Here is a 13875-nt window from a genome sequence, read left to right as displayed (position 1 = left end):
GCCCTTGATCACTTCAAAAAATCTTGTGGACGCTCTAAGGGCCAAAGTTAATATCCGATTGACTTTAAATTTATACACAGTGTTTAAGGTCATGAGACGAGGAAGACTATGGATTTTCAGCGATTTCCAATAATAACTTCCAGAGTTATGGCCCTTGATCACTTCAAAAAATCTTGTGGACGCTCTAAGGGCGAAAGTTAATATCCGATTGACTTTAAATTTATACACAGTGTTTAAGGTCACGAGTCGAAGAAGCCTATTGATTTTCAGCGATTTCCAATAATTACTGCCAGAGTTACGGCCCTTGATCACTTTGAAAAATCTTGTGGATGCTCTAGAAGCCTAGGTTAATATCCGATTGACTTTAAATTTATACACAGTGTTTAAGGTCATGAGACGAAGAAGCCTATTGATTTTCAGCGATTTCTGATAATTACTGCCAGAGTTATGGCCCTTGATCACTTTGAAAAATCTTGTGGACGCTCTAGAGGTCAAAGTTAATATCTGATTGACTTCAAATTTATACACAGTGTTTAAGGTCATGAGACGAAGAAGCCTATTGATTTTCAGCGATTTACGATAATTACTGCTAGAGTTATGGCCCTTGATAACTTGAAAAATCTTGTGGATGCTCTAGAGGACAAAGATAATATCTGATTGACTTTAAATTTATACACAGTGTTTAAGGTCATGAGACAAAGAATCCTATTGATTTTCAACAATTTCCAATAATTACTGCCAAAGTTATGGCCCTTGATCACTTTCTGACGCTCTAAAGGCTAAAGTTATCATCCGATTGACTTCAGATTGATAGTTTAAGATCTTGAGACGAACAAGTATATTGATTTTCAATGAATTTTTATGTCTTGAACAGCTAAATCCATGATATTAAAAGTTTTGTATACAAAACGTTAGCATGTGGCAGAACTTTATAAAAACAAACAAACTCTAATGGTTTTCTGATAATTATAATTTTAGTGTATTATAATGTTTCATTACGGAAAAAAGTAAAAATATGCGACAACTCTTGTTGACTGCTCGGACGATTTAGCTGTTGTGGGCGTATGTTTCGTTGCCTGGCAACCTATCTTTTTAGCGTGTTTTCTGTCCATCTCTTGCAAAATGTGGGTTTATTTTGCATTGCAACTGCTTGTGTTGTCTTTTATTGCTACTTTCTATATTGATATCAACTATACAGAAAGGCTGTACACGACAAGACAGTGACATCAGGTGTTCAGTCAAGAGTAAGCATATCATACCATGCATGTACTTGACACCATCACATCTAGACAAATTTAAATAGTAATTGCAGATGAACTTCACCAAACACAAACAAACCATATAATACTAATACAAAGGAGCTAAACCGCTTTGATTAGGATAAAATAAAGCTATTAAAATTGAAGTGATTTGATGTGTTATCGGACAAGATCTATACAGTTCAATTTTTGTTTCAAAATATTAACTAATTTTAGTTTTGTGTTGGTAAATTGTTGAATGCATAATCAGTTATATCTCAATATTGACTCTATCCATTGATCTACACATTTTTGTGTAGACAGAAATCCACCTCGAAAAACAAACTTAAATAAATCTACAATTTCAGTTTTGTGACACAAATCAAAGAGGTCAAGTCATTATAAATTTGTTGGGAGCCACGGTGGCTAGGTTCCGACGTGGTTTCCCCTTGTCAGTGGTGCAGAACGGAGGGCCTGGCTAGGACAGCTGTCTAGTCCTTCGGATGATACGGAAAACCGAGGTCCCGTGTATACATTGGAACGCACGTAAGAGATCCCTTGGCAGTTGAAATTCGATATAAGAGTAGGCGATAGTGCCGCTGCCCGGGCAAAATTTCCCTCATAGCACACTGTATGGCGTATGCCCGTCTTCATTAGCCCAGTATATAGGAGCAGAACAGTAGGACGTTAAACCCCATTTCATTTCATTTATAAATTTGTTGATGGTGTAAATTCTGCACGATTTTATTACAAATTATGTTACAGGTATAGAAAGGGTTTTGATGTCCAACCAAACGAATATGCTGGTATAAATCTTGCTACACTACTTGTTATATCAGGAAAAGATTTCTCAAACTGTCAGGAACTACAACGTATTGGTAAATGTATAACATGTATTATAAAGCTATTGTTTTCATGCAACAGGATATAATTCTAGGTCGTCTCTTCCTACTATATTAGCTATACAGTAGAAAATAAAATGACTTAAAACTAAAGAACTTAAACAATAAGTTTGTCATCAGTAGAATGGTTAACATGTGTCCAACACATTTTTTATATTACATTATTTCACTTGTCTTAAAACAAAACATTTGACACAATTTTACATTAGGGGTGACTAATATCTAAAGTATTCTAAGCTCCATTCTGCAAATTTGAGGAAATGGCAAGAATTGTCATTTTAGTTCGGAAACATTTATTAATAAAGCAGCAATGAAAACTAAAAATAATGAGAAAGTAAAATTGAAAATACAATCAATTAGGAGATGTAATTTTAAACTCAGATTCATGAAAGTAGCCATTTTAGAATTAGAAATAGTAAGTTAACAGTGAAAACTATAGAGCTAATTATATACTTTGTAATATATATTTATCTGAATATACCATTTTTGTAAACTCCAAGGCAGGTAATTAGATAGTGATGACTACTTACTTTAATAGAGAATGTTAATAATATTACGTGTGAAAATATTTTTAAAATAACAGTATGTTTCTTCCAGTTGAGAACATTAATAATGAAGCAATGAAAATAGAAATAATGAGAATGTAGAATTGAAAATACAATCATCTAGAAGATGTAATTTAAAACCTACATTCATGAATCTAGCTACTTTACATTCGAGTTTGCTTGAGAACCCTCAATGAAGTGTCGCTTTAGTTAAGATAGTAATTGTGTTCCATATTGTCTTATTGTGCCAATTGCTAAGTGCTGCTCAAAGAAGAAATATTAAGTTAACAGTTATTATTGTCGCTCATTATATCCGTGGATTATAATATTTATCTAATGTAATATATTTGTAGTAAACTCTAAGGTAAATAATTATATAGTAATTTTCCATATCCCATACTCAATGAAAATTATGAAATTATGTTACCGGAGCATGTACAGCCCAGGGTTTAAAATCCATTTTGAAACGAACCAGCTAGAATTAAGGTGCCCCACCATAAATAAATATTTCCAAATATCTTGACAATTACACCATAATATTTATATATATACTATTCAAAAAAAGTAGGGGATATTTGATTTTTAAGTGTTATTAAAGTCACCTAATGAAACTGACGAAGAAACAAATGACAAAATGAAATGAAGTTCACATTCATCGATTTATTCCAAATGATCGTTAGACTAAGTAAGACACAGACTGACCATTATAAGGGTAAAATGATACCCGGGGTCAAACAGCAAAGTTACCACAGCATCACAACCAAGTCAGTAACGGGTAAATCCTCCTCTGTTCGCCAAACAAGCATTGATCCGACGTGGCATACTCCTAATGAGACGTCTAAGGTCATTTTGGTCCAGATTGTCCCATTCCTGTTGCAACGCAGCAGCAAGTTCTTGGACATTGGCAGGACGTTGTTGACGTTGACGTAACCTCTGTCCAAGCATGTCCCAGACATGCTCGATGGGGGAGAGGTCGGGACTCAGTGCTGGCCAAGGTAATGTGGTGATGTTCTGTTGTTGGAGGTAACCTGTAACGATCCTGGCCCTGTGACATCTCGCGTTGTCATCCTGGAAGATGAAACGGCGGCCATGACGTCGTGCGAACGGCACAACATGGACTGCCAAGATGTTGTCCCGGTAGTACTGGCCTGTAACACGCCCTGCAACAACGTGTAAAGCCGTTCTTCCAGCAACAGTGATGCCTCCCCACACCATAACAGAACCACCCCCAAATCGATCATGTCTGATGACGTTAACGTCTTGGAAGCGCTCGTTTCGACGACGCCACACCCTCCTACGTCTGTCCAAAAAATCAACAGTGAACCTTGACTCATCTGAAAACATCACATTGCTCCAGCGTCGATTATCCCAGTGTTGACGATCCCTACACCAACGACGTCTTGCCTGAATGTGATGATCTCTCAAACAAGGGATCACGCGAGGACGTCGGGCGCGAAGGTGACCCCTATGCAGTCGATTCCGAATCGTCTGGCAACTCACTCTCACACCAGTGTCTGTTTGAAGACGAGCGCTGATCTAATTTGCTGTGATGACCTGAGCGTGGTCTGTCCTGTACAGATTGTGTATCACGGTATCTGGACCATAGCCTGCTTATGACAGACTGAGAAACATTCATCGTCCGCGCCACAACCGCCTGTGTTGTGCCGATCTGTAGCATGCCAAGGGCACGTAACCTTTCATTTTGGGTAAGCCGACGCATATCAAAATTGGTTTTCTGGTCACTAAAACAATTAAACTGATGTTTCCACCCTGGAATTCAATGCCAAAATGACTGTAACATTCAAAGTCAGAGTCGTGCAAATCTTGGGTTGGACCCCCATGATGATCCCAAGCATCACCTGCATTTCATGCGGTAGCTATTGGTGCGTTTGGGCGTCACATGTAACTGGAAATGTTTCTTCTGTTAGGTTCTATAGTGACTTTTTTCGTAGTCATTTGCATATTTTAGTAGTATGCCCCCAAAATCAAATATCCCCTACTTTTTTTGAATAGTATATATCTATATATATATACCAAGCCTTAAATAAGTTTTGCACATTTATAGTCACTAAATAAACGGTCATGTTGTACCTAATAAACTAAGACTATTTAACCATCCATAAATAATAGACTGAAAAATGGTTACGAGTGTCGGCCATAACATCTGGGCACTTTTTAGTAAAAAATAGGTTATGTCCCCTGTGTTGAAATTAGTCTCACTTAACCAGTTTACCGACCATTTTCCGTCTGATTAACAGGCCGGGATAATCAAGACTACTTTTTTACGAAACATAACAGAAAGCTGAAACAAGACATTCAGTTTAGAAACACGCACATTAGGCAACTCAACAATTGTTTTAAGAACTTTGTAAAAGTAAAATTAAACTGCTTCTAGTATCATGTTCTTGTCTAACCCGAGTGTTTCAGAGATATTATTTATACTAAACCAAAAGATGCTGCTCCTAACGGTATGGTTAATGATAAAGCAATTTAAAAAATAAAACAAACATAATTTCTAAAGCTGCTGTAGTGACAAAAAAGTTAAATATCACTGCTATTCAGAATCGTCTATAATAGATTTTTTACGACTAATAGTTGATAGATGTGTAGAGAATTTCATGTGCGATGGCTATTTATAGACTTATAGACTCTTGTGCCAAGTGTTATCGTACTGCGAAACTAGCCAGAAATCACTTCCAGACAAGCCACCGAAGCGTGCACATTCACCGTGTTGAGTTAAACTGTCAGTAGGGAAAATTTTCGATGTAAGATTGCAATCTGTGAATTCGGGACATTTTGTTCGCACATTTGAGTTGCCATTATTAGTGATAAGGATTAATTTTGAATAATTTAAACTATAATTTGAGGTATTCTATTATGGTATATTAAAGGATTTACACTATAATTTCAGGTGTTATAACTTATATTAAATAATTTAAATTATAATTTCAGGTATTATATTAAATAATTTAATTGGAAAGAAAGGTAGCTTACAGTCGTTAACAGATTATTGGGATGTAGCTACATTTTTTGAGATTAGTGTTTTAGCAGAGGATTATAGTAAAGCATCACAAGCCGCATATTGTATGTTTAAACTAGAACCTCCTAATTGGTAAGTTCTAATTAGAAAATGTCTTCATGAATTTACTTGCTTTCAAGATGATATTGGTTGCTGTTATTCTAGTTCACCATATTTTACATCCACATCCACCTTGGGGTAATATTGCAAGTTCTTGTATATGCCTGCTTTGTGAAACCAGAATTCAGAGCTTACCTCAAGTCAGCTTGCATAAAGAATATCACTTATATTGTATGCTCCTTTTTTTCAGTTAGTGTAGAGGAAATTCCAATTCTGTTTTAAACAGATATTAAGATTTATAAAAATTATTGGGATTGTTATCAGATCTTTTTGATGAAGAAATTCATATCATATTTTGAATTCTTTTACTAAAGACAATTTTAAAAAGCAACAGAAAGGAACTGCATGGACTGTTTTTATACGCCCACATGAAAATGTGTCGTCGCCCCTGTCCGTTGGACCGTCTGTCTGATGTCCACAATTTCTTGTGAACGCTCTAACTCCAAAAGTTATTATTCGATTGTTTTAAAATTGATATATGTGGTTTGCATTATTGAGATGAAAAAGCCTATTGAATTTCAGCAATTTCTGTTTATTACTTCTAGAGTTATGGTCCTTGTTTCACTTTGTGAATGCTCAAACCTCTGAAGTTATCTGCCGATCTGTATGAAATTTATTACATCTAGTATTATTGCTCGTTTCACTTTATTGAACCTTGTGAATGCTCTAACGCTGAAAGTTATCATCCGATCTTTGTAAAATTTATATGCCTTATTTAAATTAGTGAAACCAGGAAGCCTATTGAATTTCAGCAATTTACAATAATTAATTCTAGAGTTATTGCCCTTATTTCACCTTGTTCAATCTTGTTAATGCTCGATTGATGAAAGTAATCATCTGATATGTATGAAATTTATATGCATCATTTAAATGTGTGAAACAGAGGTCTATTGAATTTCAGCAGTTATTGCCCTTGATCACTTTGAAATATCTTGTGGACGCTCTAGAGGCTAAAGTGAATATCCAATTGACTTTAAATTTATACACATTGCTTAAGGTCTTGAGACGAAGAAATCCATTGATTTTCAATGATTTCCTATATTTACTACAAGAGTTATGGCCCTTGATCACTTTGAAAAATCTTGTGGATGCTCTAGAGACCAAAGTTATCATCCGATTGACTATAGATTGATGAACAGAGTTTAAGGTCTTCAAGACGAACAAGTATATTGATTTTCAATGAATTTTGATAACTTGAACAGCTAAATCCATGATATTAAATGCGTCGTATACTAAAAGTTAGCATGGGGTAGAACTAAAAGCCAAACTATTTCTAATGATTTTCGGATAATTTCTTAATGAGTTGTTACTCTTAATCAGATTTTAGTGTATTATAAATGTTTCATTACCAACAATAGAAAAAATATGCGACAATTCTTGTTGACTGCTTGGACGACTTGGCTGCTGTAGGCGTATGTTTTGTTGCATGGCAACCTATCTTTATAAAATTTGTAGAGTGACCATTTGAATCCTATTTAGGGCAGATGAACACCATGCATTGAAAAGACAATGAAAAAAATGTATGAAATAAAAAACAATCTTGTTCTTAAATGCACTCTCATTTATTTAGGTACCTGAAATCAACAGTAGGAAATATTGTTCTGATTAATCGATTCCGTAGACAGATAAGAAATACTGCCATGGATCCAGTAAGTATTAATACAATATGGAAATGGATCCACCCAGGACTTTTGTGCAGGTTAAGAATATCATCTTGCAAGGGTGTTAATGAGTTGATTTTGCTTTTCTGGTTTCATTTTTACAGGTCAAATATTCATATCAATATAATTTGTGACAAAGCTATAATCTACTAAAAGTATGTGCACATTATGTACTGATCTTTTAAGAACTATACCACTTTGATCAGCATACTATCAATCACTTCTCAGAATGAACCAGTCTTTCTTTCTGCGGGCATACAACTCCTAGCAACTCTGAGGTATAGTTCTAAATTGCATTTGCTAGTCCTATTGTTACCTGACTGTGTGCAATGTTAAATTTACTGGACACAACATTAGACCTAGACAGATAATCTAGCTAGAGAAGCCGGGTGGCTACCAGTGAATATAATTGTATAATTTACATCCTCATTTTCTCAACATCAAGAGTCATAGCTTGGTAAATTCTGAATGATAGAAAACTAGGCTATATAGATAGACAACATTTTTATTGTTGTGTTATCTTTCATTATTTACTTTTTGTTTTATTTTATAGTTTATATGTGTTATGTTTTTTAGTTATTTGATTTCTGGATGGATTTTTTTGTGGAAGCAATAAAACCTGAAGCTGAAGTTGTTGGTATTAGATTTCCGGTAGGTAAAGACACACTGTAATTAAGACCATCACAAAGAGTTACCTTTTTTCCCAGTTTTTGCTTTTTTTTAATGTTTGCATAACACTGTTTATTAAACATCTTGCCTATGTTACACACAGGGTTCATCTCCATTGATCTATTGAACAGTACACTTGTTGTACACCCGCTGTGTTTAGTGAATAAATGCCAAGTCACTTTCTACTTACTGAACTAGTTTGCATACAAGTAATGTAGCAATTTGGTGTCGCTCGTATTTGATATACTATGGTTTTTTTGTAAATTGAATTGATTTATTTTCTATTGTAGGTTTTGATATTAGAACCTAATAAGCAATATAGCCCTAGTTATATACAGATAAACATGGATACTGAAGATAAGGTTAGATATATGCAATTATTTATAATTCAGAGAGAGAAAAAAAACCAACGTAAATATGAGGTATTAATTTCCCCAAGACAACTAACAGTCCTTATACAACAGTATGGTAACTTGTCAGATCAAATTATTGAGGGGCGGAGATTACGAGATTAATTTCATATCCAGTTCCATCGCACTTTGTCTGTTCATCCATCCAGTAAAGCTATATATAGATAAAATATATCATTTCTTCTTTATTGTGTTATTTTATAGTGTGTAAAATTGTGGCATGTTGTTCAAGATCCTTCTAGTAACGAAATAGGAGAATGGACATTTGAATCTGATGCTATCAAGAGAGTCAGGTAACAAGCTGAAAATGTTTATATTAGAAACTTATATTGATCTTTTATTCTATTGATCATATTTCATGTACCAGGTATTTAAACATAACTTGATGATTTATATAGAAAAATGATGTGGAATATGAATAAAGTTTGTATTGTTTGTATATTATTTTCAGTATGTATAAGAGAGATGTCAGGGCAGTGTTTCTGTATGTTCAGGAAAACTCTGATGATTTTCATATTTTTTTTCCATCCAACTTCCAAAAAATGAAGCAAGTATATTTTTTTTTCTGTAATTCAAATTATTTGAAATCTATTGCTTTTATTGAGTGTAGGAGTATTTTGAAGTATTTTTGCGCCCCACCTTTCAAAGAAAGCAGGGGACAATCTTTGGGACACAATAACTCTGCTTCTAATTGAGGTAGAATGTTCAAGCTGACTGAGTTCAATGATGAGCCTTTTTTTGCCTGACTGTGGTATGCAATTTGAGCAAGTGATTAATTAATTTTCATCTATTTATATCGGGGTTGACAAGGGGAGGGGGTTAGGGGATCAGCATTACTGGCTGGCTTGTTCTTACCTTTTCCTTCAGTGATAATGGTATGTAATGAAAATGTTGTTTTATAATATATTTTTAAATTCTAGGTTTAACAGCTTGGTATGTGAAATGACATCATTTTGTTATATAGATGATGCTGTAGAAGATGTTGTTGAGGTAGGTCTTGGATGAATATATATTTTAGAGTACTCTATTAAACATACATCGTGCAAGAGCTAAATATGCCTATTGCAGGTCATTCTTTAGGCCTGAAATATTATCTAAATTATTAATTAGATATTAATTAACTTATCCAGACCATAATCAACTCTCGATGTCATGGATTTGAATCTGATCTGCAGCTCAACACTCATTGATGATTAAATCCAAAAATGGATAATTGAGACTATATTTTTTTTATCGTACCTACTTTCGTAATGATGTTCGAGGCTAGGCATAAAATTCAAAAGCTAAGATCTCGGTTTAGAGTGGATCAATTTGACTGAAATTTTCAGCAAATTCCCTTTACATTATCTAGTTTTTATACGCCCACATTGAAATGTGGTCTTATTGATTTTCAGCGATTTCCAATAAATACTGCCAGAGTTATAGCCCTTGATCACTTTGAAAAATCTTGTGGAAGCTCTAGAGGCTAAAGTTAATATCCGATTGACTTTAAATTTATACACAGTGTTTAAGGTCGTGAGACGAAGAAGTATATTGATTTTCAATGAATCTTTATGACTTGAACAGCTAAATCCATGATGTTAAAAGTTTCGTATACTTAACGTTAGCATGGGGCAGAACTTTATAAAAACCAAACAAATTCTAATGGTTTTCTGATAATTACTTAATAAGTTGTTACTCTTAATCAGATTTTAATGTATTATAAATGTTTTATTACCAAAAAAAGTAAAAATATGCGACAACTCTTGTTGACTGCCCGGACGATATAGCTGCTGTGGGCGTATGTTTACGTTGCCTGGCAACCTATCTTTAACTATTTAGTGAGAACTGCCAGCTCTTTATCTAATCTCCCATAATGCCCCTTTAAGTTATGAGGGATCTTGGTTGGGGATGGAGGTTACTGAATATTGTCCTGGTATCTTTATACATGTACAATACATAAAATCTGAAGTGACCAGTTTACAGTATCAAATTACACTGATGAGTGATCTTACATGGTTTAACATCTGTGACTTAGGTAGGAGAGAGATTGTTTTCTGCATTAAGGCAGATGTTTGAATATCTAAAGTATTAACTAGGATTTTGGTATAATTTGATGGCATACAACAATATGAAAATTTGCAAATCATTAGTCAATTATTGTACATTTTAAATATGTTAATATTTTAGCATTCATATTCTCATAGTTCCTTAGTTGTATATGTTTGATTGAATATTTCATAATAATTAAGCTTTGTGATGTGTTAAAATGTTATATGTTTTACAGTATGTGTATGATCTTGATGAGAAAGGTAATAGAATGCTGCTAGGAAGAGGTACCTATGGTTGTGTATATGCTGCCAGAGATAAACGACAAATTAAAATAGCAGTAAAAGAAGTACCAGAGAAGTGTAAACAGTACGTAATATTCTATGAACATCGTCTACAATCACATTGTCAGTTTTAGTATAAATTCCAAACAAATAGAATTTTCAGATTTTTTCATTGAATTTTGAAGAATATGTAGATTATAAAAGTTCATGTACTAAGTTTGAATTTAGAATTTAATTTGCTAAAATGCTATTATTTCAGAGAAGTACAACCTCTTCATGAAGAGATCCATTTACACAGTCGTTTAAAACATAAGAATATTGTTGAGTATCGTGGTTCTATGAGTGAAGATGGATATTTCAAAATATTTATGGAACAAGTTCCTGGAGGTAACAAATAATATCTTCATATGTTTCTCCTGAACTGCTGAAGTGATTTCAACTGTTTTCCACTTTGTAGGTAGTAATATGGGCTATTTAAGCCATAGCTGTTTTGTATGGAAAAATCACATTAGAAATGATGTATTTTCATACCAAACTACTTTTTTTAATACAATTCTGTTATAACTTATTGTATATTTATTTTCTTGATGTTACTAATGTTTTAAAATTGTGTAAAGTTTTAATTAGGGATTATTGATGTTTTATCTTCTTTAATTACAGGTAGTTTATCACAACTTCTACAATCTAAGTGGGGTCCTTTGAAAGATAACGAAACTACCATAGTTCACTATACTAAACAGATTTTAGAAGGACTCAAATATCTGGTAATAAAATTTTTTTGATAAGTCAAAGTTTGGACTCTTGGCGCAATATTTCTTATTAAAAGTCATATTTATGTTTACTTTGAACACTGCTGCAGACATGAGAGACTTTTTGTTTTATTTTTTTTATTTTTAAAAATAAACAATTCTTTTGGGATTTATTCACGTTATTTTACTTTTATGACAGAGAAAAGTCATAGTTTTATTGGAACAGACTTCTTAATATGATTTCTATTAATAATTATCTTAGGGAGTTAATGAGCTCTAGGGATAGAATAGCTAATCTGTTAAATGGCCACAGCTTTCTATTCTTCTTAAAATCATAGTCATCCCATGGCCCAGAGAGTTGATTATGGGCTTGTCATGTTAATAAATGTTTAAAGAATAGTTTATGTAACATTTTAAGCCAAAATGAGGACTTACAATAGGCAGATTTAGCTCTTATATAATGCATCTTTAAGGCATTGGCTAGCAAACTAAGATAGTAAAAAAAGATGGCATCATTGATAACAATAGAATGTACCAGTTTAGATGGCCATGACTTCTATTAGAATGGATCCATTTAAATAATTTTTGGTAATCTATTTGCCTTTTAGTTTGAAATGTTGTGGCTTTAATCAGAAAATTTTCCAAGTTAAAATTAAAAACCATTCAAAATATTGTGATGAGAGTATCTTTTTGTAACAATGTTGTTTGTATATTTTAGCATGATAATAAGATAGTACATCGTGATATTAAAGGAGATAATGTGTTGGTAAATACATATAGTGGTGTTTTAAAGATATCAGATTTTGGTACATCTAAAAGGTTGGCTGGTATTAACCCCTGCGCTGACACATTTGCTGGTTTGTATTACAATTTTGCCCAATGTTAAATCCGCCATAAACTGTCTTTCCTGAGTATATAAATAGGATGGGGACCACTGATGAAACAGAATCACTTCACCTGTACTTAAATCCCCAACTACTATATAAAGGGAACTGTTGCCCATTCTCACCCAAGTGTGAAGAGTTTGCAAAAAATTGAATAAGTGGTTTTGTGAGAGAAATCAGGGACAGCTACTAGAATCTATATAGATTCCCAAATTTATTTTTCCTAAGATTTATGCTGAAATTCAAAGGGGTTGTACTCTAAATTGTTTGGAGAACCAACAAAAAGAAAAAACTACTAAGAATAATGCTATCATAAATTGGGCCGTTTCCAGATTGTTGCACTCAAAATATTGTACTTCTAAAGATTTTCTAGAATATTTCTTTTAAAAAATGCCCTGTGTAGGCAATTTAAACAATATACAGCTATCTGTTCAAAACAGGGCTGAAGACACAGTACTGAATAAAGGAGTGAAAGTTAATCATTTATAGTTTATACAATAAAGATGTTAGCTATATTTGATATTTTAACTACAGTAGTCTTTGTTATGTTTTTTTAGGTACAATACAGTATATGGCACCAGAAGTTATAGACAAAGGTGCGAGAGGATATGGACCCGCGGTAACTATATTTATTATTGTTTACTGTATAATAAAACAAAGAGATTTTGACAAGACCAACAAAGTACTTTTTTATTTTTAAATTTTTATTTTTTCCAAGAACAGGAAGCAAAATTTTGATAGGTATTTATAAATTGAAATTGGCAAAACATTAGATAGCCTGTAGTGCAAAAAAATCAGAAGAGTAAATTAAATTTGACAAGAGATAGATTGATGTGGTGGTGTATGTGAAGAATGGTATGATTACTGTAATCATACATCTATATTCGTATACTATAGGCTGACATATGGTCACTAGGTTGTACAGTTATAGAAATGGCTACAGGAAAACCACCATTTATAGAAGTAAGTGGCATTTAGTATTTATATTATCGATAATTTCTTTTTGATTTAAACCATATTCATATCTTTATCATTAATAACCAAAAAATGCTAATTTTATTCACCAACTTTGTTCCAAACTTGGCCAAAAAGCTTGATAATAAAGCGTGATGATGACAACAAAAGTCAAATTTTCTCAGTTATGCCTGCATGGATTTTTCAAATCTTTCATGAACAATGCTAAATGCAAGTCCAAGAAACCTACAGGTCACTTTTTGGCTATAGGCTGGTATCCTTGGAAATGCTAAAAAAATTATGAGTTTTCTTGGAAATTCTATAAGTTCATGCTAAAAAGAGATATCGATAATAGTAATAATACCTCCTGTGGATTGAGAGTATAAGCACTAAGGGCTGGCGACTGCATAAC

At 33.3% G+C, this 13875-nt stretch overlaps 1 protein-coding gene across 9 annotated transcripts in view; it reads left to right on the top strand.

Annotated features, from left to right (window-relative positions):
* LOC126811679 (mitogen-activated protein kinase kinase kinase 15) overlaps positions 1-13875 on the top strand; it is a 56751-nt gene that overhangs the window by 14251 nt on the left and 28625 nt on the right. For all 9 annotated transcript variants that reach the window (XM_050537505.2, XM_050537504.2, XM_050537503.2 and 6 more), the window contains exons 10-23: positions 2004-2116; positions 5638-5797; positions 7395-7473; positions 8062-8136; positions 8445-8516; positions 8769-8857; positions 9016-9111; positions 9485-9554; positions 10831-10961; positions 11136-11263; positions 11537-11640; positions 12344-12482; positions 13067-13128; positions 13407-13472. In XM_050537505.2, coding sequence (XP_050393462.1) covers positions 2004-2116; positions 5638-5797; positions 7395-7473; positions 8062-8136; positions 8445-8516; positions 8769-8857; positions 9016-9111; positions 9485-9554; positions 10831-10961; positions 11136-11263; positions 11537-11640; positions 12344-12482; positions 13067-13128; positions 13407-13472 — 1384 coding nt within the window. The remainder of the gene's footprint in view (positions 1-2003; positions 2117-5637; positions 5798-7394; positions 7474-8061; positions 8137-8444; positions 8517-8768; positions 8858-9015; positions 9112-9484; positions 9555-10830; positions 10962-11135; positions 11264-11536; positions 11641-12343; positions 12483-13066; positions 13129-13406; positions 13473-13875) is intronic.

Source organism: Patella vulgata, chromosome 2, assembly GCF_932274485.2.
Source record: "Patella vulgata chromosome 2, xgPatVulg1.2, whole genome shotgun sequence".
Lineage (NCBI taxonomy): Eukaryota > Metazoa > Mollusca > Gastropoda > Patellidae > Patella > Patella vulgata.
This window is presented reverse-complemented; position numbering and strand designations above follow the sequence as displayed.